This window comes from Malania oleifera, chromosome 6 (genome assembly GCF_029873635.1).
Source record: "Malania oleifera isolate guangnan ecotype guangnan chromosome 6, ASM2987363v1, whole genome shotgun sequence".
In the NCBI taxonomy this organism is placed as follows: domain Eukaryota; kingdom Viridiplantae; phylum Streptophyta; class Magnoliopsida; order Santalales; family Ximeniaceae; genus Malania; species Malania oleifera.
In genome coordinates, this window is record NC_080422.1 from 60,131,352 (window position 1) to 60,153,300 (window position 21,949).

The 21,949-nt window shown below is 34.4% G+C and overlaps 1 protein-coding gene across 4 annotated transcripts in view; it reads right to left on the reverse strand.

Moving 5' to 3' along the window:
* Positions 1-16,657: 16,657 nt before the first annotated feature.
* LOC131158080 (probable E3 ubiquitin-protein ligase XBOS32) overlaps positions 16,658-21,949 on the reverse strand; it is a 45,810-nt gene continuing 40,518 nt past the window's right edge. For all 4 annotated transcript variants that reach the window (XM_058112652.1, XM_058112655.1, XM_058112654.1 and 1 more), the window contains exons 9-10: positions 18,892-18,983; positions 16,658-17,406 (exon numbers count right to left, since the gene is read on the reverse strand). In XM_058112652.1, coding sequence (XP_057968635.1) covers positions 16,886-17,406; positions 18,892-18,983 — 613 coding nt within the window. In that variant the 3' untranslated portion in view covers positions 16,658-16,885. The remainder of the gene's footprint in view (positions 17,407-18,891; positions 18,984-21,949) is intronic.

Here is a 21,949-nt window from a genome sequence, read left to right on the forward strand (position 1 = left end):
ATCCAATGCCTTCTTTATTTAAAGGTATTCTTTGTGAGCCAATCATTTTGTCAATTTTTTTTTCCTTTAGTGAAATTGTAAATGATTTTGGCTTGATCCTTAATTTCTTTCTTAAGATCATAAATTTCATAATTTTTTACATTTTTACCCTTTTCTTGGTTTTGAGACATTTTAGTAATTTTATTCTCTAATTCATAAATATATAGATCCTTCTCATTTTCCATAGAGGATTTGGATCTTAAGTCTTCTACTTCCTTCATCAACTTTTCATTCTCGCTCTCTAATTATTTGATTTTTAATTCTTTTTTTTTTCATTAAGATTTTTAGATTCTAACTCATTTATCACAACTTCATTCTTATTTTATATGTTCTTAATTTTTGAATCTTTTTCTCTTTCCGCAAGTTTAAGAGATTCTAACTCTTTCATCACTCCTTCATTCTTATTTTTCAATGATGTGTATTGTTTAGTTACTTTGACTAACATCTTATGTACTTTGAATAAATCATTTTGTAACTCTTCATAAAATGGCGTACACTCATCATTAGATTCTTTTGCTGAATCATCACAAGAACTATTTAAGGACTTGGATGACGAGCTTTCCTCATCATCCCAAGCCATATAGCAAGCAACCTCTTGGCCACTTGATTCATCATCGGAACTACTTGTACTCATATTGTCCCAAGTAGTGGCTTTCATTGCCTTTTTCTTTTTATTTTTAGAATCCTTCTTGAGTAGTGGACATTCCAATTTTATATGTCGATCCTTCTTACAATTATAACATGTGGGGATTTTATTCTTTTACTTCTTTGTATTGGTTTCTTCTTTATCTGATTCTAAGTTTTGGATTCTTCTTTTGAATTTATTTTTCCTTCTTAGTATTCTTGCAAGTTTCTTAGATATGAAAGCTAGTTCATCTTCTTCATCTTTACTGCTAGAGTTTTCTTTTGAAATTTTGAAGGCTATAGATTCTTGGGCTTTAGTTTTTCCACTTCTTTCATTCATTGTCATTTCATATGTGAGAAGAGAACCTATAATTTCATCTAAGGAGGTATTTTTCAAATTTCTTCCTTCGGTTATTGCGGTGACTTTTGGTTCCCATATAGGTGTTATCCCTCTAAGTATTTTTCAGATCATTTCATAGGTGGTGTATTTTTTTTCTAAGGCATTGAGGGATTCAATTATGTGGGTGAACCTAGTGTACATACTAGTGATGGATTCTTCCAGGTTCATCCTAAAAGCTTCATACTCGCTAGTGAGCATATCAATTCGATTGTCCCTTACATCAATAGTACCTTCATAGGTAACTTCTAATTTATCCCAAATTTCTTTTGTTGCTTTACATACCATGACTCTATTGAATTCATTCATATCAAAGGTACAATACAATGCATTCATAGCACTTGAATTTACTTGTAACATCCTATGGTCATTGTCGATCCATTCTTTTTCTTCTTTGGGTATTTCCTTGTCATCTACGATTTTAGTAGAAATTAAGTCACCATGTGTGACAACCCTCCATGCTTTCCAATCCATGGTTTGAAGGTAGATCCTCATGTGTTGTTTCTAAAATGTGTAGTTTAAACCACAAAAGATAAGAGGCCTAGTTGAGAATTGACCCTCTTAAAAGGGAGCTATGCCTATTTGAGCCATTAAGATCTTTATGTAACTACTAGTTAGGATTTGCTACAACCTCTCTATGATACCAATTGAAAACCAAGGTGTAGTCCCAAGAGGGGGGTGAATTAGGTTTTAAAAATTTTCTTTTAATTCCTTTTAAGAATCCTTAACCTCTTTTACTTCTTTTAATGAATTGTTGACTTCTTGTTGATTTATTCAATACACAACAAATACTTAAGTCTTTATATAATTCACAACCACACAATTATTTAATTAATCAAGTAACCAATCAATCAACCACAATATCCAAACCAAGATACAAGATTCAGCTTTTTACAAGAATTCAGCTTTTGTTTGTTTGTGGCTCTATATATATGATTTTGATTCAACCTCTAAAATTAAAGATTGATTGATGTAAGTCTGCTAATATAAAGCCCTGTAATAATGAATTTGATTTCAAAAAATGAAGTGCAATATAAAATCCAATACTCTTTCCAAAAGCTTAAACTTTAAATGAACTTTAAGTTAAAGAGTCTTTGAGTGTTTAACCAATCAACGTACTTCCTTAGGGTTTCCGCAAAGTATGGATAAACCAACGTACGCCCTTTCGATTTCCGTAAGCCCAAAAATAACTTAAACTTCAATTTATTTAATTTCCAAACTTCGTGGTATTTATGATTAAGAATTTAAAACATCCATGCAGTTTATATGTATGTTGGAAATTAAAGAGAGTAAGGGAAAGAGAGTGACACCAGGTTTTTACAAGGTTCAACTTATCCCTAGCCTACGTCCTCACCTTTGGCAAACCACCAAAGGATTTCAATAAACTAGTTCCTTTCTAGGTGGAACAACACCTTTGCACACTCCTTCAATAGGCTAGAGCTTGCCTCTCCAAGTGATACCCCTCACTCAGTCACTCCTTCAATTAGGCTAGAGTTGCACCTCTCCAAGCAATACCCCACACTTGGTTAACGATCCAAGCACCTTGAATCATCTAAAAACTACAAAAAAAAAAATATGAAGTAAATGCTACATACAAGAACACTCTCAAACAGAGCAGATTAGTACAAAATTCAGCACTATGTACTTCAAGCATTTAAATATCAATACGAAATAGAATTGAAGCTCAAGTATAAGATATCACCAAGGGTTCTTTTGTAATTGATAAAACTCAGTATTAGAACTGTAGACTTGTGATTCAGCAACAATTTAGAAGATTTCTCCTAGATGGAGTATGAGCAATAGAGAACTTTGAAAGAGATTGAGAGTTTGAGTACAAGAATGCTGTGTGATTGCTTTGGTTATGAATTTCTTGGTATTAAAGTAGTATTTATAGACTTTTTAGGATTAATTTCCTTGTTTCCCAAGTTACGTGGAGTGTCCACTAAGTTTTTATAATGTTCACATTTGAAAAATTAATTTTTAGAACTTTCTCGTTGAGGTTTAAAATTTAAAATCTTGTGGAGTCAGTCAGCTAGACAGGCGACTAGGTGGTCCATTTCACAGAGTCAGTTAGCTAGATAGGTGGTTGAAAGTATTTTGTCTATGGAAAAATTAATTCCAATAAATTGTCAGTCGGCTAACTCAACCATGTTCAAAATGGTCAGTCGGCTAGCTTTGTCAGTCGGCTAATTGATCTTAGTTCAAACTGTTAGTCGACTGAGCAAGTTTATTCATGCTTGGTGTTTGTTAGTCGACTGGCCAATCTTAGTATATTTTGGTCAGTCGGCTGACCAGTTTCATTTTCTAAAAAACTTTCATTTTTTATTTTTAAACCCTTTTTTTATTTGAAAGACTTAAATGTGACTTGTCAAAAACATTTTTAAGGGTTTTTCAAAACTAGTCTCTAAGTCTATGTTCAACCCTAAAAGAGCTTTAAAAATATTTCATAAGATATTTAAAATATGAAACACTTACATAAAGACTTCTAGGACTTTGAACATTCTTGGCGCTTGAGTCTTTATGCTTGTCTTATCTTTGAGCTCTCTTGCTTTGCTTTCTTTTGCCTCTTTTGCTTTTCTTCAAGCTTTGATATACTTTTAAGCTTTCTCTCATATTCTTCAAGCTTTAAAATATCATCTTGAAATCCATGCTTTAAGCTTAATATGATCCTCCTTCTTTGAAGTATAAGCTTGCAATGGATCCTTGACCTTGCATTTGCATGCTTGATCCTTGTGAGTCTTGAAATATCATTCCTCAACCAAATATTTTTAGTTTCTCTTGTTTGTTAGCATCAAAATAGGATGTTATGCCTTGTAAGACCAACAAGCTTCAAAATGAAAAGGGGTATGGCATTCTAAATATTAGACGTGACAGAGGTGGAGAATTTAAAAATAAATATATTGAGAAATTTTGTGATGAACACGGAATAGCTCACAACTTCTCAAAACTTTGTACACCTTAACAAAATTGATTTGTTGAAATGAAGAATAGGTCACTTTAGGAAATGGCTAGGACCGTGCTAAATGAGCATAACTTGCCTAAATGTTTTTGGGCTGAAGCAGTGAACACCACGTGTTTTGTGATTAACAAAGTTTCCCTTAGGAACGGCCTAGAGAAGACGCCTTACGAACTTTGGAAGGGTAGAAACCAAATATATATTACTTCCATGTGTTTGGATGTAAGTGTTTTGTCTTAAATGATAAAAAGGACCTAGGAAAATTTGATGTTAAATCAAATGAAGGAATCTTCCTAGGATATGCTATGAATAGCAAAGCCTTTAGAGTCTACAACAAAATGACCCTTTCAATTGTAGAATCATTTCATGTAACATTTGATGAGGCTAATCCATTTTCTTCTAAACCTACTAAAGTTGATGAAATAGAAATTAAGAAAATTTTAAAAGACCTAGCAATTCAATAAGTAAAATATGGGAGTAATGAAAACAACTCACCTTCAAATGATAACTCTCTCGATCAATCTAAATTTATTAAGGAATGGAAGTTCGTAAGGAATCACCCAAAGGACCAAATTATAGGTGAACCCTCACGAGGGGTGTCTCCTAGATCTTCATTGAAGAATCTATGCAATCATTGTGCGCTCCTATCTCAGGAGGAACTCAAGAACATAATTAAAGCATTAAATGATGATTCATTGATAGCAGCCATGCAAGAGGAGTTAAACCAATTTGATAAAAAGAAAGTTTGTAAGTTAGTTCCTAGACCCGTTGATAACTCGGTAATTGACACCAAATGGGTTTTTAGAAATAAGAAGGATGAGAATGACATTGTAGTCCGTAACAAGGCTAGACTTGTTGCTCAAGGTTATAATCAATAAGAAGGTATAGACTATGATGAGATATTTGCTCCAGTAGGTAGAATGGAAACAATTAGAATATTATTATCGAATGCATCTCATAAAAACTTTAAACTCTATCAAATGGATATGAAGAGTGCATTTTTAAATGGTTTCACAAATGAAGAGGTATATGTTGCACAACCCCCTAGATTTGAGGACTTTCATTTTCCTCATCATGTGTTTATACTAACAAAGGCCCTATATGGATTAAAACAAACTCCTAGAGCCTGGTATGAACGATTAAGTGGCTTCTGGTTAGAAAATGACTTTTTTTAGATGGAAAATGGATAGCACCTTGTTTATACGGACTAAAATTAACGATATGCTCATCATACAAATCTATGTTGATGACAATATCTTTGGTGTTACAAATGAGGATTTATGCAAAGACTTCGCTAAATGCATGCAAGATGAGTTTGAGATGAGCATGATGGGTGAGTTGACATATTTCCTTGGTCTTCCAATTAAACAAGCTAAGAATGGCACATTCATAAATCAATCAAAGTATATAAGAGACTTACTCAAGAAATTTGATATAGAATGTGGGAAGCTATTGGGGACTCCAATGAGCACTTCTATTAGTCTTGATAAAGAGAAGTAAGGAAAGCTGGTATATGTGAAATACTACCGAGGCATGATAGGTAGCCTGCTTTATTTGATGGCTAGTAGACCTGATATCATGTTTAGTGTCTGCGTGTGCACTCATTTCCAAGCAACTCCTAGAGAATCTTGCCAAATAGTTGTCAAAAGGATCTTGAGGTATTTGATAGGTACTATTGACTTAGGTCTATGGTATCCTAAAGATACAACCTTTGAGATGATTAGCTATTCGGTTGCAGATTATGCTGGATGTAAGATAAACCAAAAAAGTACAAGTGGTACTTGCCGATTTTTAGGATGATCTCTAGTATCTTGGTTTTCCAAGAAATAGAATTTCGTGGCTTTGTCTTCTGATGAGGCTGAATACGTAGCAGCAGGTAGTTGTTATGCACAAACTCTATATATGAAACAACAGCTAAAGGATTTTAATTTGGAATATTTGGTTGTACTAGATTAAATGTGATAAAACCAGTGCTATCAATATTTCCAAAAATCCCATTTCTCACTCTAGGACTAAGCACATTGACATTAGACATCATTTCCTTAGAGATCATGTGCAAAAGGAAGACATCATTCTTGAATTTGTAAATACAGATGAACAATGGGCAGATATTTTCACAAAACCTCTTTCGAAGGATAGGTTCATCTATATACGATGAGAATTAGGTCTATTGCACAGTAGATGTAGTGACCCGAATAATTACAATAATTAAATGATAATAGAGAGGGAGGAAATAGAAATGGGAAAGGAAAGTGGCAGCAGGCCTCGTCGACGAGAAAATACCGAGTAGGGGTATGGGGGATTCTGAATTTCGTCAACAAGGAGAGAGTTCATCAAGGAGTCTTCTTCATGACCTCGTCGACGAGGTGACATGGCTCATCGACAAAGACCAGTGTATAAGTAGGGGTAAAATTCATTTTTAGCTGAAAACCTACGCAAATCACTCCTCTCTCTCTCTCTCTCTTTCTCTCTCTCCTCTACGCCCCTCCTACCTTCTCTCTATGATCTCGAGCTAGATTCTTGCCGGATCGATGATCCGAAGCCACCACGACACTCTTGGGAAAGTTCTCTACAAGTTTGCTGGAGCGGATCGTTGGTGGGACGAGTTTGGAATTTATCCCAGATTCAGGGTAAGACTTTTTACTCAATATTTGACTATTTAATAGTTGTAAAAAGTGTAGTACACGTAGACATACTGAAGTTTAGTTCTGGGGAATGTCGTTTTTAGGTGTTGAATGGGGAACCCTGCAGGTACAGGACTGTCTTCTTAGGGGCTTTTTCAGGAATCAGGTAAGGTGATAAACTAAGCTAGTTATTTTATGAAAATGTATGTATGCTATTACAACATCTAATTTCAGGAAAATAAATATATATATTTATATATGATTTATATTTGGGAAATACTTCTGAAAATGATGGTATGTTTAAATATATGAAAAACCTATTTCATGTGGCATGAGTAGAAATTATAATGAAATACTATTTTCTAGGGATGTGCTAAAGATATGTATTTTTATAATGAAAAATCGACGTATGGGCCGAGAATTGTATATGATTTACCAGCGTATGGGTCGTGCTATGGATATGATTTTCCAGCATATGGGTTGAACTATGGATATGTTTTCTGGCATACGGGCCGAGCTATGGATATGATTTTCGACGTACGGGCTGAGCTATGGATATGATTTACCGACGTATGAGCCGAGCTATGGTAAAATGTGAAATACCGGCGTACGGGCCAATGATTTTCATAATATACGTATATATGCAAAACGACATGATGATATTGATTTAGCAATTAATACTATGAAATATCTATGTATCACAGTTTCATTATATATTATATGCTATCGAACCTGGTTGGCTTGGTTTAGGCTAGCACTTGCACGATATCGATGTTATGTGTTTATGATTTATCATGATATTTGTGTTAACGCTGCTGTACATAGTGGCATGAGGTTGGATGGTCGATGTGATTTTAACAAGTGTGAGCGCCCCTGGTGTACGGACCAGGTCTGGCAGACCCATCAGACTTATAGACTGTACTTTTGACTTGGCAGTGGTCGGCCACCCATTGTCAGGTCCCACCTTCGGGCCATATAACCCAGTCATGTGGGGGTAATACATGACAACAGTCAGCTAACCTACCAGGGTGGTTTTGTATTATTGTTATATGAGATTATCTATGCCATCAGAAATCTTTTATGTTCTGCTTTTGAATGAGTATATATGTTTTCCCAGATATGATACATACAATTTTACTGGTTAAGTTTATGTATATGATTATATGTATAACACAAAAATGCTCATGTTGCCACACACTAGTATTAGTTTATTTCCCTTACTGAGAGGTGTCTCACCCTGAATTTCATAAACATTTTAAGAGCCCCTGATAGGAGAGTGGGTAAAGCTCCACTGATATAGTTTTGTTGATCTAGCCTCTCTAAAGGGTAAGTTTTGGGGGGGACGATTGGATTTTTGTGGGAAATGTCCTTAGGTCTTTCTTTTTCGGATGTATATACTTAAATACAATGGATGTAGTAACTATGGTATTGTGATGAATGGTTTTGTGTTTATGATATGATGATTTTATGTTTCCCGCTGCTTAGGCTTCCGTATTGTGTTACTGTTATATCCCTGGTACCCACGAGTTTAGGTGGATTATGATCTGTTGAGTTTTGTGATATTAGTTTTATTATATTATGGAAAAAAATATATGGAAATTAAGCAGGTCGTTGTAGTAGAGAGGTAGTTTGAGAAGGAGAAAGTATTGAGAATGAGTGGTTGATTTAAAAGAATGAGTAAATAAAAAATCCTAAAGGTTGGGCGATTGACTACTTACCATCAGTTGACTGAACTTACACTGAATTACAATTATATCAAGTTCAGGCTCCTTAGGTGACTAACTCTTTGAGGGCAGTCGACTGACACACTACTGACTTGTGGAATTTCAAGAAATACACAGGTTAGGCGACTGACTCTTCGAGGGCTATTGATTGACCCACGACAGTATATGTATTTTCTATTTGTAAAACCCCAACTTTTCACACTTTAATCTCCTGACCCTATTTCTCCACTCTCCCAAAGCTCTTCTTCTTAGTTTCCAAGAGTTCTCCCACAAAGATTCCTTTGTTTAATCTTCGAAATAACTCTCTATTTTTCATTCCTATCTCATTTTAAAGGATTTCACCATCTATTTTCTTCAAAACCATGCCAAGAACAAAGCAAACGGTGAATCGAGGATTCAACTCCTGGAAAGACAATAGCCACGACATCAAGAGATGGTTGATAACGCCTCACGCCAAACAAATCTATAGGGATCATATTTGAGCTACCGAACCCATATTCGGTAAGGTTATAGACGTTGAATTATTTAGAGAAGATTTTCCCGAAATTTTGCCTATGTTCAAATACCTTAGGTTGGGAACGGTTTATTACTTATCAAGCTAAAGGAGATTATCCAAATCTTATTAAGCTATTTTATGCAAATATGGTGAAGGGAGAAATTGTGTGCACCACGTAGGTCATGAACAAATCATTTGCCATCACTCCTCAAACCTTAGTTGTTAGGTTGAATATCCAAAAAAAAGAATTTGAATGTCCACCCAATAGACAATCTTGGATAATGGCCCAAGATTTTATCCCTGAGGAGTTCCTACCTATGATTATGACAAAGGAACCCGTATATTTTGGTCATCCTCCTTTGTATCGTCAACTAAACCTGCAAGCCCAAATTTTGCAAAAACTCACCTATAACATATTGCCTAGGATAGGGTCATATGACCATATCTCCTACCTTGATTGTTTTGTGATGTGGTGTCTATTAAAGGGTATGATTTGCCCAGCCTGATGTTAAAATGGATGCTTTTAAGAGAAGAGGCAAGAATGGTCATTCTTCCATATAGAGGAATTTTAAACCTTATTTTTGAACATCTAGGCATTACCACACCATCAAACTTATTCATAAAATGAACCCACTGTGACATCTTTTCATCTACCACTGATAAAGAAATGGGTTATGTTAGATATGAAGGACATGGATGGTTGCCAAAGATAGAAAGGCCTGTAGAGAACTACAACAAGCTTCAGCTCAACAACAAGCACATGAACCTCCCCAGGCTGCACCACCAGTTGATACTCCCTCATGGTTTACACATTATGAGCATCATATGGACTCATAGCTCAGTGCATTTCATGGTGATATGAACACTTCCTTTAGTGCACTTCAGTCCAATTTCACTTCTCACTTCACTAATTTTGATCAGAGGCGCGGTCACATAGAGAGTTATATGGGAGGCTCCTCTTCTTCACGAGGAAAGGCTCCCATGGAAACGAGCTCAGGAGGTGATGAAGATGAAGATGATGATGACGAGGGTATAGACACAGATGGTGGAGATAATGCTTAGTTATATTTTTTTTTTTCTCATTGACCAAACTAGGTTGTAATATTTGCATTATAACAACTCTTGACACTGCTCTCTTTTTTTGTTTTGCTACTTCCGTTTTAATGTTTATTTTGGATATGTTCTTTTGCATGCTTCTTATGGATTATGTTGAATATCTTTTGCATGTTCAATGATAGATATTTGTTTTGGAAATTTTGAAGGATGATTGACTTGAAAATTGCATGATGAATTGGACCTTATTCTTGAGAAGTGAATGCTGATTCATGGTCCTCATTAAATTTGCATGATATTTTTATTTGCTCATCCTTTCTGATGAAGCCAAAAGGGGATGAAGCATAGCAAAATTGAGAGTTAAGCATGTTGAACATAATAACATGATATTAGCTTCGCACTGCAATATAAGCTTGACATTATATTCATGATATGAATATTCTGAATTTTGAGACGTACCTTATGAATGAATTTTTGATTTTATTGAATATGGATTATACTTTGAGAGATATTTCATTCAGGGGAGTTGTAATTAATATATCATGATATATGTTGAAATTTTTTGAAAATTCTGATATGCACTAAATAACTTGTTAAGGATATGCTTATTGTAAGGGGGAGCCTTATTAAGGCTTTCTCATTTTTTCTCTTTATTTGTCATCATAAAAAAGGGAGAGATTGTTGGCCTAATAAGACTTAATCTTGTTTTGGTGATAACAAATCAAAGCTACTTAACATGTTTGTTTGAGTTAAGTTTTCAAGTAAGTATGCTTGAAGAGCTTGAATGAAGTTTGCACTTTAAGCTATGAGCCATGATGGATATACAGCATATTGAAGAATTGGTTAAATCTTGGACAAAGTATGGAAGCTATAAGACATGAAGACCTAGGATCTTAGGTAGTTTTTATCTTGTTAAAGTCTCATGGAAGTACTTTAAATTTCAACATTATTGATTGAAACTCATAGGATATATCGTGAACTTAGAGACCTATTTTTAATCATGGAAAATTTTTTCATAAAGTATCAAATAAGTTTTCCAAGTTATAAGTTAAGTTTTGGAACCAAACTTTGAAAATAAAGAGTGACCGGGTGGTCAGGCGACTAATATTTCATCATTAGGCGACTGATGCGCTACTGACTTTGTAAAGGATCAAACAGAACAAGAGCAAGCAACTGACCTATTGTGTCCATTAAACTAACTCAATATTGACTTTTTAAATGCGCTACTTTTAAAAGAGCTCAGGTGATTGATCCTCGGGCTTACTCGACTAATATCCATGTTATAAACTTTTAACAATGCTGATATTGTTTCCAAATTTGATTTCTTGGTTTCCAAATTCAGAGAAAACTTGGAAAAAAATGGTAAGAAATCTTTTTTATATATATATACATTATATTTTCGCAAATTAGGTTAACTCACAACACACATACGAATCATATTTTTGAGTTGTACTGCTGTAAATTTTCCTAAAAGAGCTGTTGTGTTCTTGCTGATTTTTCTCATGGAATTTTGATTCAATCTTATGAAACTCACATTCTTTAATCAAAACACTGGTGATATAATCTCAAGCTTCAACTTCTATATTGATTTCTTTGAAGTATACTGTGATACTAACTTGTACAAATTTGCTCTAGCTGAGAGTTTTCTATTGTATGAACAAAATTATTTCTTGTTTTTGTTATTGATGATTCAGGGTTTTGAATCATTGCCTATCGAGAGGATTGTTCTCATTAGAGAGGCGAACTCCACCTTGATTTGAGAGGGGTTTACTTCACCTGATAAGGAAGTGGAAAGGAAAATCCTTAAGGCGAGTTGCTTGAGGCAAGGACGTAGGCTGTTGGGTGAACCTCGTAAAAAATCTAGTGTTCAGCTCTTCTTCCTTTAACTCTTTATATTCTTACAATATTATAACCCGTGTGTATGTTTATATATTCATTGAGTACTTGCTGATTATTGGGAATTTACTGAATATTTGATTTTGGTTGTGATTGAACTAAGTTGTATCTTGGAGATTGGTATAGTACAATCACTACTTAGACATTGAAGTTGTGTAATTGTGTAAGTTTAAATTTAAAAGGGTTTAAGGTAATATAAATTTTCGCTAATAAAATATTTAATTACCCAATTCACCCCCTCTAAGGAATACACTTTTAATCTCAGTTTGTAAACTGAAGAAATCACTTTACGGGCTAAAACAGTCTCCGAGGCAACGAAACAAACGTTTTGACTTCTATATGACCCAGATAGGCTACAAGAGGTGTGAGTATGATTGTTGCATGTATGTTAAGAGTCTTGATGATGGTTCTTTTTTTTTTTTTTTTACTTTATGTTGATGACATGCTAATTGTTGCGAAGGATATGACTGAGGTAAATCACTTGAAGACTCTATAAATAAAGAGTTTGACATGAAATTAGATAAGGGTGCAGCCAAAAAATTCTTGGAATAGAGATTCACAGGGACAAAATTGCAAGGAGATTATGGTTATCTTAGGGCGGTTATGTAGAGAAGGTGTTGGTGAGGTTTAGCATGACTAATACAAAACCAGTAAGTACATCGTTAGTGAATCATTTTAAATTGTCTACCAGTCAGTGCCCAAAGACGAATGATGATATCTGTGACATGTCAAAAGTATCATATGCTAGTACAGTGGGGTGTTTAATGTATGCTATAGTATGTACAAAACCAAACCTGGCATAAGTTGTTAGTGTGGTGAGTAAGTTTCTTTCAAATCCGAGTAGACAACATCAAGATGATGTCAAGAGGATTTTCAGATACTTATGGGGTACTACTCACTATGGCATCATATTTGGCAAGAAACAGAGTGATTCGTCAATTGTAGGATATGTTGATGTAGATTATACAGGGGATCTAGATGACAAGTCTACAATAGGGTATATGTTCACCCTTGTGGGAGGGCCTATTTATTGGAGGTCTATGGTACAATCTATGGTTGCATTAGTAACAAATCAGAGTATATGGCAGCCGCCGAAACTGCCAAGGAAGCATTGTGGCTTACTAGTTTAGTCAAGGAGGTGGGTGTACAGAAAGGTGGAGTTCAGTTGCATTGTGACAATCAGAGTGTCATCTATTTGGCAACAAAGTTTGAGAAAATTCACACTTATGAGAACGTAGCAGATATCTTGACAAAGCTAGTTATCACAAATAAATTCAAGCATTCCTTGGACTTCCTGAATGTCTCAAGTTGCTAGATGGGAGGCGATCCTAACCTATTGTCCTAGGTGTAGCAGCGGGTTTATATTTTCGGTTTCTCTTAAGGGAGAATATTCGCCAAGGTGGAGATTGTTATAATATGTGGCTTATATGTTGAATGGAATGCATGTACAAAGAGAAAACATGGTAGAAGACAAGAATGCTGACTTGTAGGAGGAAACCGTCGACGGTTTTGCCAGGAGTAGAGAAACAGTCAACTATTTTTAGTGCTATTATATCAACTGTTTGGTCTCGGTTTCAAACCATCGACGGTTTGGCTTAGTTACTTAACGTTGGTTTTCAAATCTGAATTTGGATGTTGGATAGGTTGGGTTTTGGAGAGAAAACCTCCTGTGAAGTTATATATACATGTTGTATGATGTAACTCAATGTCTTTGGACACAACATAGTGAAAAATATATTGTCGTTTGCTCCCGTGGATGTAGGCATTGCTGAACCACATAATTTTTCATATCATTGTTTTATTGCTTTCATTATAATATGTTTGATTGTGTTTTTTGTACATTTCACTCTTAAGTGTTGTATTGATTTGCACAATAACAATGACTAAAATATGTTTTTTTTTTTTTTTAAAACATGAAAGAAACTTTAAGCTGGTCATATATTCTCACTATACAAGAAGTTGGCCATGGTTTTTGCATATTAACAATATTTCAAGAAGATGAATTATTGGTTAGGCTCACATAAGTATGAAAAGTTCAACTCTAGTTTTAATCACATGTTCAGTTGAGCAGTTGGGCAACAAGGTCAATGTCAGGTTCTTTTTTGGTTGTGAATACCAAGATTTAATCCCCTCCCCACTTTACTTTTTGCTTGATTATTTTTTGTTCGTTGATATGTTTTGTCTTGGTGATTCCGCTTTACGAAGGCCGGTGGTTGTAGAAGTTGTGGTCATCTTAGGGTCTACTTGGAGGAGATAGCTAGTTTGTCTAGTCTCTTCTTTCCTTCTATTTTTTTCTTAGAATTTGTTCAGCTTTATTTTGGAGATGGTGGTGCTGGTTCTACTCTTGTTGGATGGGGTATTTGCCCCACAGCTGTGTATTTTATTTGTCCTTGTTAGGTGTTATGTGCTTGCTATGGTGGATGTTGCTAATAGGTATGTCTTTTGGTTTGCTTCATTTAATTTTGTTGTGTCTTGTGGTTGGGCTGATGTTTATTTACTCAGCTTTTGGCCTTTGTGGTTTTAACTCATTATCTAATAAATATTTATCTCCTTGCTCTATGTGTGTGTATTGCACACTAAGAAACTTCTATTCTACTTTGGTTATTCGCAACCATATTTTTTATGTGCTCATTTCTGTTAAAGTTATAGAATGGCATGCTTTTGCTGCCCTTCGAAAGGATTACGTATCCAGGAAATTATTTTCTTTTCAATCTAGAAAAAGTTAGTTTCTTTTTCAGAGCTACCTAATGGTTTCCATTTGATTAATATTTTACTTTAAAAACAATTAATCAGTATGGTATGGACTAGTTATTATTTGTTATATTTACTTTATTAATGTTTCAATATTTTTTATGGGAGTCCTGTAAAGTCTAAGTGAAGCATTTGGCCTTGTTGCTTGGACTGGCCAATAAAAGAGTTTGAGGAACTGATGAAGCTTATGGACTCACAAAGAAACAATGAAATAAAGCAGCTCACTTGGTTGGCTGTGATCAAAATGCAGTACATTTTTAGCATCCTATATGAAAAGAAGCATTGGGCATTGACCTTCTTGAAGATGAGGAACGATTGTATCTTAATTACTCTTTTCTTAGGGTTAATGAATTTTCATAAATTATTACTGCTTTTTAAGACAAGTTAATGAGTTTTATGGATTATTGTTTGTTAGAGGCATGGTTTATGGATTATTATTTTATATAGTGGGGTTACACTTTAACTCTCTCTCTCTCTCTCAATTTGTTGCATGTTTTTCAACCTTTCAATTCATGTATGTGTAAATGTATGTACGAGTGTGTTTTGATATTTGTAATAATGAGGAAATTATTATTAAAATATTATATTCTCGTGCATAGGGGCATTGTAGTAATTTTATTGTAAATATAATTTTATGATATAGATTCATGTCCATTTTGATTATCCATACATTTTGATTATGTTTGTAATAGTAAGGACATTAAGGTAATTTTCATGTAATTAGAATTTTACATTCACGTGCATTTTGAGTATTCATGCAATTTAATGTTTGTAATATTAAGGATACGATGGTAAACATTATATTTTGTCACAAAAGAGTATTGCGGTAAATCTAATACAAAAATAATTCCTTTATCCCCATTAGCATTCCATGTAGACGGAGCTAAATCAAATGGAGTCGAGTAAACTTGAGACACGTATACTTTTTACTTTGTTTAGACTCTTTTATTTTGATTCCAATTATTTTGTATGTTAAATTCATGCATTAGCATCATTATGACGCTAAGAAAATCATGTTTGTGTTTAAAAGTTGAAAAATATTTTATCCTTCAAAAAAGTATGACAAACTGTAAACCAAACCTTCAAAACCTAAAGAAACAACTATTGTCAACTTGCATATTAGCATCCTAACTAATAATATAAAGGCCTCAAAATTAGTCGATCCAATGGCAAAACTTAGAAGGGTTTTCCATTAACTTGAATTCTTCGATTCATAACCATTAAATTAGATTAGATGATAATTTTAATTGAATAAAGTAACAAATACAAATCCTTAATTATACAAATTGAAAGCATAGGGACTAAAATATATTTTAACTAAAAACACAAGGACTAACTGATCATTTCACTCTACTCTTAATCCTCGTTTAACTCTTTCAAGAGATCATCTCAAAATTCTTTGTGCCACAGTGATTATTTTGCTCATAAAATTCTCGAGCTTCAATTTATGCATCACCTTGTAGGTCTTTTTCTTTTTAGCAAGTTCTATGTTGGTTGTTTAGCTACCCCTTGATAGATCAGATCACCCATGTGCTAGGCATTTTGGCCCCCAGTCTATTCTTTGTTGTAAACGCTGTACAGCCGGCTGCCTTCTTTCCATACAATGAAGACTTGTAGGATATCGAATCTAAGGTGGTCAGGCCCTCAAGTGAATGTAAATTTACGATAGCCACTATAAAGAGTTCGCAATACCATCTTCTCCTTTTTAATTTTATTAGTTTGTGCTATATTATTTTATTTACTTGAATTGTTTAAATTCTCAATTGGTTACATATTTTACTATTAATTGGTAAATCTTTTAAGACCCATTCACTCCCTTCCTCCTCCCGGGTTGCCATTGACATATTCAGATTTTCAAAATCACTAGGCATCAATTCTGGCAGCCCTGATTCAAATTTTCAAACGTTTGAGAAGAAGAAGAAGAAGAAGAATCCTGAATTTCTCCAAATGGGTTACTCTATTTTCTCCAAAAGTATGCTTGTGGTCCAAGTGGTAGATTTTACAGCTAAATAATCAGAAGATTTAAAAGCTATATTCATTGTCCTGTGCTTGGCGACAATTAAAAAGACACCCACAGTAAATGCATATGTTCAATAATAAGGGAAAGACGAAATCCTGTGAAATCATTGAATAGCCATCAGAGAATGTCCGTTATTTACATACGCAGTAAAATTATCAACAAGCTTAAATAGACAAGAGGACTGAACCACAGGAAAGCAAGACACATTTCCTGAAAAATAAATGAGAAAAAAGAAAGTATAATACTAAAGAAAACGAGAGAGAGAGAGAGAGAGAGCGAGAGAGAGGTAACAACTTTTTTTAACATCAACTTCGTGCAGCTACATAATGATTGAGTGCTGAAAACCGCGATCTTCTACTCTCTGTATGCGAATTAGATCGTCTTAAACTGGATCTTGAACACCTAGCCAAGTGATTGTGCAAGTTTCGTCCAACAGTGCAAGGAACCATGGAAGGACTGGTGTCTGGAGCACCCATACAAAAGCTAGAGTTTATTTTTACAGATGGAAACCTCTGGCAGCTCAGGGTGCGGAAAGAAGCTCCAAGAGGGGATATTGGAGCACAATGGAATTCAGGCTTGCAGAGTGGGGTTCTCAGTGAATTGGGCACTGGCCCCTCACCTGAACACGTGCAAAATGACAAGGACAAACTTGTTCTTGCAACTTCCTTACCCATCGGTCTTGTGCCAGGAAGTTTTACAAATGAAACTATGCCATGCCGACAAAGTGGGCAGGCAATTGAGCCCAGGGGACCTTGAGCAACAGTGGGGGTGCTATTCATGGAGCAGAGATATAAGGCACACCTTGTGCAGAACTCATGATCACAGCCTGCACGATGAGAAATCTTATGATGTTAAGCATTGGTTTATAATGGAAGTCATAAATAAGATGGATAATTTGTACGTATAAATTTTTGAAAGACGCTTAGGAGTCACAAAGACATTCAGGATCCAGATTTTTTTATGTCATAACAACTGGGACATTACCAAGATTTCTTGGAATGCCAGTTCGCACAATTTTTTTAAAAAAAAAAGGAGAAAATGACTATTTGACTGATAACTCAAAGGAATAAAAACTGAATATGGGGACATTGGGGAGCGGTAAAGCATAAAATACAGAAAGGTATCATTCTGGAATTACCAAGAATTTCTTGCGTAATCAACAAGCAATTCACAACTCAGAGTTTGTGTTCATAAAAAAATTCATAAATTACAAGCACCGCCACCGAGCCTAAAGTCTCACTTGATGCAGTCAGCTATATGAATCCTCTTCCATTATTCTGCAAGATCTTGAAGCAATATCCTCTGAAAATTGAAGTGCTGTCAAATCCTAAGTCATTGTCTTCATCCCAATGATTCTAGGTCGACCGGCCTCCCCTTACTGCATCTACTGTCACTAACAACAACTCACCTCTCCTCATGATTGCATTATTTTGCCTACATTGCAAGTGCCTAAACCATCTAAATAGAATTTTCCTTATATTTTACAGTACTAAACCTAACTTACTCGCATAGAAGTGATAGAACAAAGTAGGTGATGATCACAAAGTATAAAAGCCACTACTGTTGTTACAGCAACTATATAGTATAAATATTTTACAAGTTTAGCACTTTAATGTGTGATTAAGGAAAAATACATATATGAATAATGAGTTCAAATTGAGGAATTTAGCACTTGGTACCAAGAAATTTTTTATTTTTTTTTTCTGATAAGTGTATTGATATCAAAATGAACACCAAATACACAAGGAGTGTACATGGCGTAACAGAAATTACAAGAATTTAGTAACTCAAAAACAGAAGAAAATGATTGGTTTCGCAACGCAGCCAACCAATCCATCAAAGTTGTAAAGAAAAATAGCTTCAGGTCTGAAACGGATCTTTCCTCATCTTCAAAACACCTACTATTTCTCTCCCTCCAAAGACACCACAATAAACAATGAGGAACTATCAACCAAATAAACCCATTTCGATAACAACCAAATCTGCCTTGCCAACATGCTAGAAGTCCCACTACAGATTACGGCATAACCCAGCTCACTCCAAACAAATCCAACACCATAACCCACAAGTCCATTGCAACCGGACAATAAATAAAAAGATGATCAACCGTCTCATTATTACACTTGCACATGTAGCACCAATCCAATATCCAAACCTTTCTTTTTCGTAAATTGTCAATCGTTAAGCATTTCCCTAAAAACTACTTGAGGTTCTGAAGCTTCACGTCAGATTTGTCTCAACTATTCAATGGAAATGCACTAGTTTTCATTCATGAAAGTAGAATTTTCTGTCAATAATGATGTGGACATACCTTCTGCAGCTACTGTGCACTTCCTTTCCAAACAAACAACACATGGGTCTACGCATGTCAGTATGGAATCATTGTTCCTCCACCCACAATCTCTGCAAATGATAAAAAAAGAGAAATGAGAGAAAAGTATACGTTTTTTTTTTTTTCTCTCTTTCTTTTAGTAAACAATGAAATCACTAAGAAGCACAAGTAAACAAAAAAGACAAAAAGAACAAAGAGGGAAAAACTAAGAGAACAAAAACAAAGAGAAGAAAATAATGACATCATGATGATACTAATGAAGCAAAACCAGCACTACAGTGCTAATGAAGCAAAACCCTCCATCTCATAGAAACGCCACTAAAAAAACTAACCAGTTTCGGAAAGCATTAAAGCCTCTTCTACCATATAAAGGTGACATTCATTGATTCAAACAGCAAACACATTAATTCTACTATAAAAAATTATGGAAACAAAAACAAAAACAAAAAAACAAAAAATTAGAAACAGATGTAAATAGTCATAACTAAAAACCTGTGTTGTTAATATTTCTAGAATTAAATAAATTAAAAATCAAATTGAACTCATGTTCATTTTGGTCCTAAATCAAATGACAACTGAAAAATATGATAAAATAACAGAAGTGTAAAAAATAAAAAAAAATACAAAATAGAAAAATATTATAATAAAAATAAGGATTAATTTTAACAAAAAAAAAAATCAAGCCTTAAGTCCCGCTAGGTGGGTTAGGCAACATGAATCCTTCACCAATTTAAACAATCAAGGAAAAAATAGAAATTAATGATAATTATTACATTTCTAATCTCACTTTTAGTTATCCAAAAACAATCCTATTGTGTATGACAACTGAAAAATGATACAAATGATTTTTCTAATGAAATAATTTTTTAAAAAATTTGGAAATTTTATCAATATTTTTTATTTTATTTTATTTTAAATTCACATGGTTATTTAATTTTTAATTTAAATTAAAATATAGAATGAAAGATTTAATTAGCAAAAGTCAACTTTGGATCTCAAAGTATAGTAGCTAGTTGCTAGAACAACTAAAATAGTTCTCAGTTTTTGTGAAAATTGACAACATAAACAAAAAACAAGCAACATAATCAACCTAGTGTCATTAACATTTTTCTTCATTGTTTAGTGACAACACATGCGGACCGGGATCCAACACTTCAATGGGGATGACTATCCAAAAATGTATTTATGTCCTATCTTACACTTTGTAGTCTCCACTAACTTTTTTGGTCTAGGTGTGGTTAAATTCACTTAATTACACTACCAATTAATTGGTTTCTAACTAACCCTAGGGGTCCAAGGAACCAATAGTCTTTAGTCTACATTCCAAAGTTGTGTTCGGGAGTTCGGTTATGTGAGGGGAAGATACTAACACCCCCTACACACTCATCCTTTCAAATAGTATCATAATAAGTTTGGGATGCTCAATATCAAATCTGATCTTTGAATCTTAATTAAGTTAGATTGCCTTTCCTTCAAGTAAGGCTTCCCTCACCTCTTAAGAATCACACAAAGAACAGTAACATTGCTCTTCAAGGATCAATTGTCAAATTCATTAATTAAGATTTAATGTCTTTATGTTTCCAAACATTCCATCCATTCCCAAACTCACATAAGAAATCAAGCATCATTCCACAAGGAGTCTAATTGCACCATATAAAAAAACCACACACATCACTAAAAGCATGCATGCACTTTAAACCAACATGAGCTTCAAAGTAAACATTCAAAGAATACCATTCCACTGCATTTTGACCTTAATCCATCATTCCAGCATTCACACATCCATGATAGCACGCAAATTAACGAATCAAGTGCCATTGGGGCTCGGGATTTGACATTCTCTGACTCTCACACTCAAATCAAGGTGTGAAGCAACTCGAAACACTTGGAAAATATTAAAAATAGAATAAAAACCCCTCTGGAAATTTTTTGCGTTTTTCAAGAATTTTCTATAATTTTTATGATTTTTTAATAATTTATGAAGGTTAAAAATACCAAAAAAAAGAAATAATAAAAATTAATAAAATATTTAAGAAGAATAAAAACCGATCTAAAAATCCCTAAATGTTACAAAAGGTTTCCCTAAAATTACTCAATATACATTTAAATAAAAAATTGTAAAAAAAGTATTTTCAAATTAGAAATAGCCAACTTTAAGGAAAATTAAAAATAAATACCAATAAATGAAATAAATTAAGAAAACATTTTTTAAAAAAAAGAAATTTTTATAGGCTGCAAAGTATTTTTATGAATTTTTTTTAATTACAACAAAATAAATAAATAAATAAATAAAATGGGCGGACTAGTTGACGTGGTTCGGCATACGCATGGCACATGACACATGGGAGGAGAGGTGCCGCTGGAAAAACTATTCTGGCATCGTCTATGGTGACTCGCCAGCAACAATGCCGAAGCCCTATAAGCTTTTTCTCTTTGTTCTAACTTTGTTTAGCCTCCAAGTTGAGCGTCGTCACCTCCATTCAACTCCTTTCAACTCCATGAATCTGTTCCAACCAAAAAAATTCCCCTAAAACCCTCCGAAAAATGACCAGCATCTCCATTGACCAGCCATCACCGGCGACCATGGCGGCATCCGGATTTTGGGCTTTTTGAAGCCCCTCCTCCCTATATTTTGCCTATTTTGGCCCTATAAACCTTGTTTCACTTATTTTCTACTCTTCTGCCCCCAATACACATAAAAACCCGACGTTTTCCAACTCTCCTCTCTCCTTTCTCTTTCCAGCCGGCAAAGCTTCAGCGACATCTCTCCTCTGCCTTTCTCTCTCTAAAACATCCAAAGATCACTTATTTTACATAACCATGACCTCACAGCAAGAAAAACACTAGGTTTAAGCCATAAAAAACTAATCTTTGTATATTAATATAACCATAATCTCAACGAAAGCTTGTTCCACGCGCATATCGAAGCATCTCCTTAGGCAATAACACATAATTTGAGCATGCAATACGGTGTATTTTAATGAAGAATGAGATTAAAGATTGAACCTTGTATTTTGGTGCTTTGATTCTTTGAGAA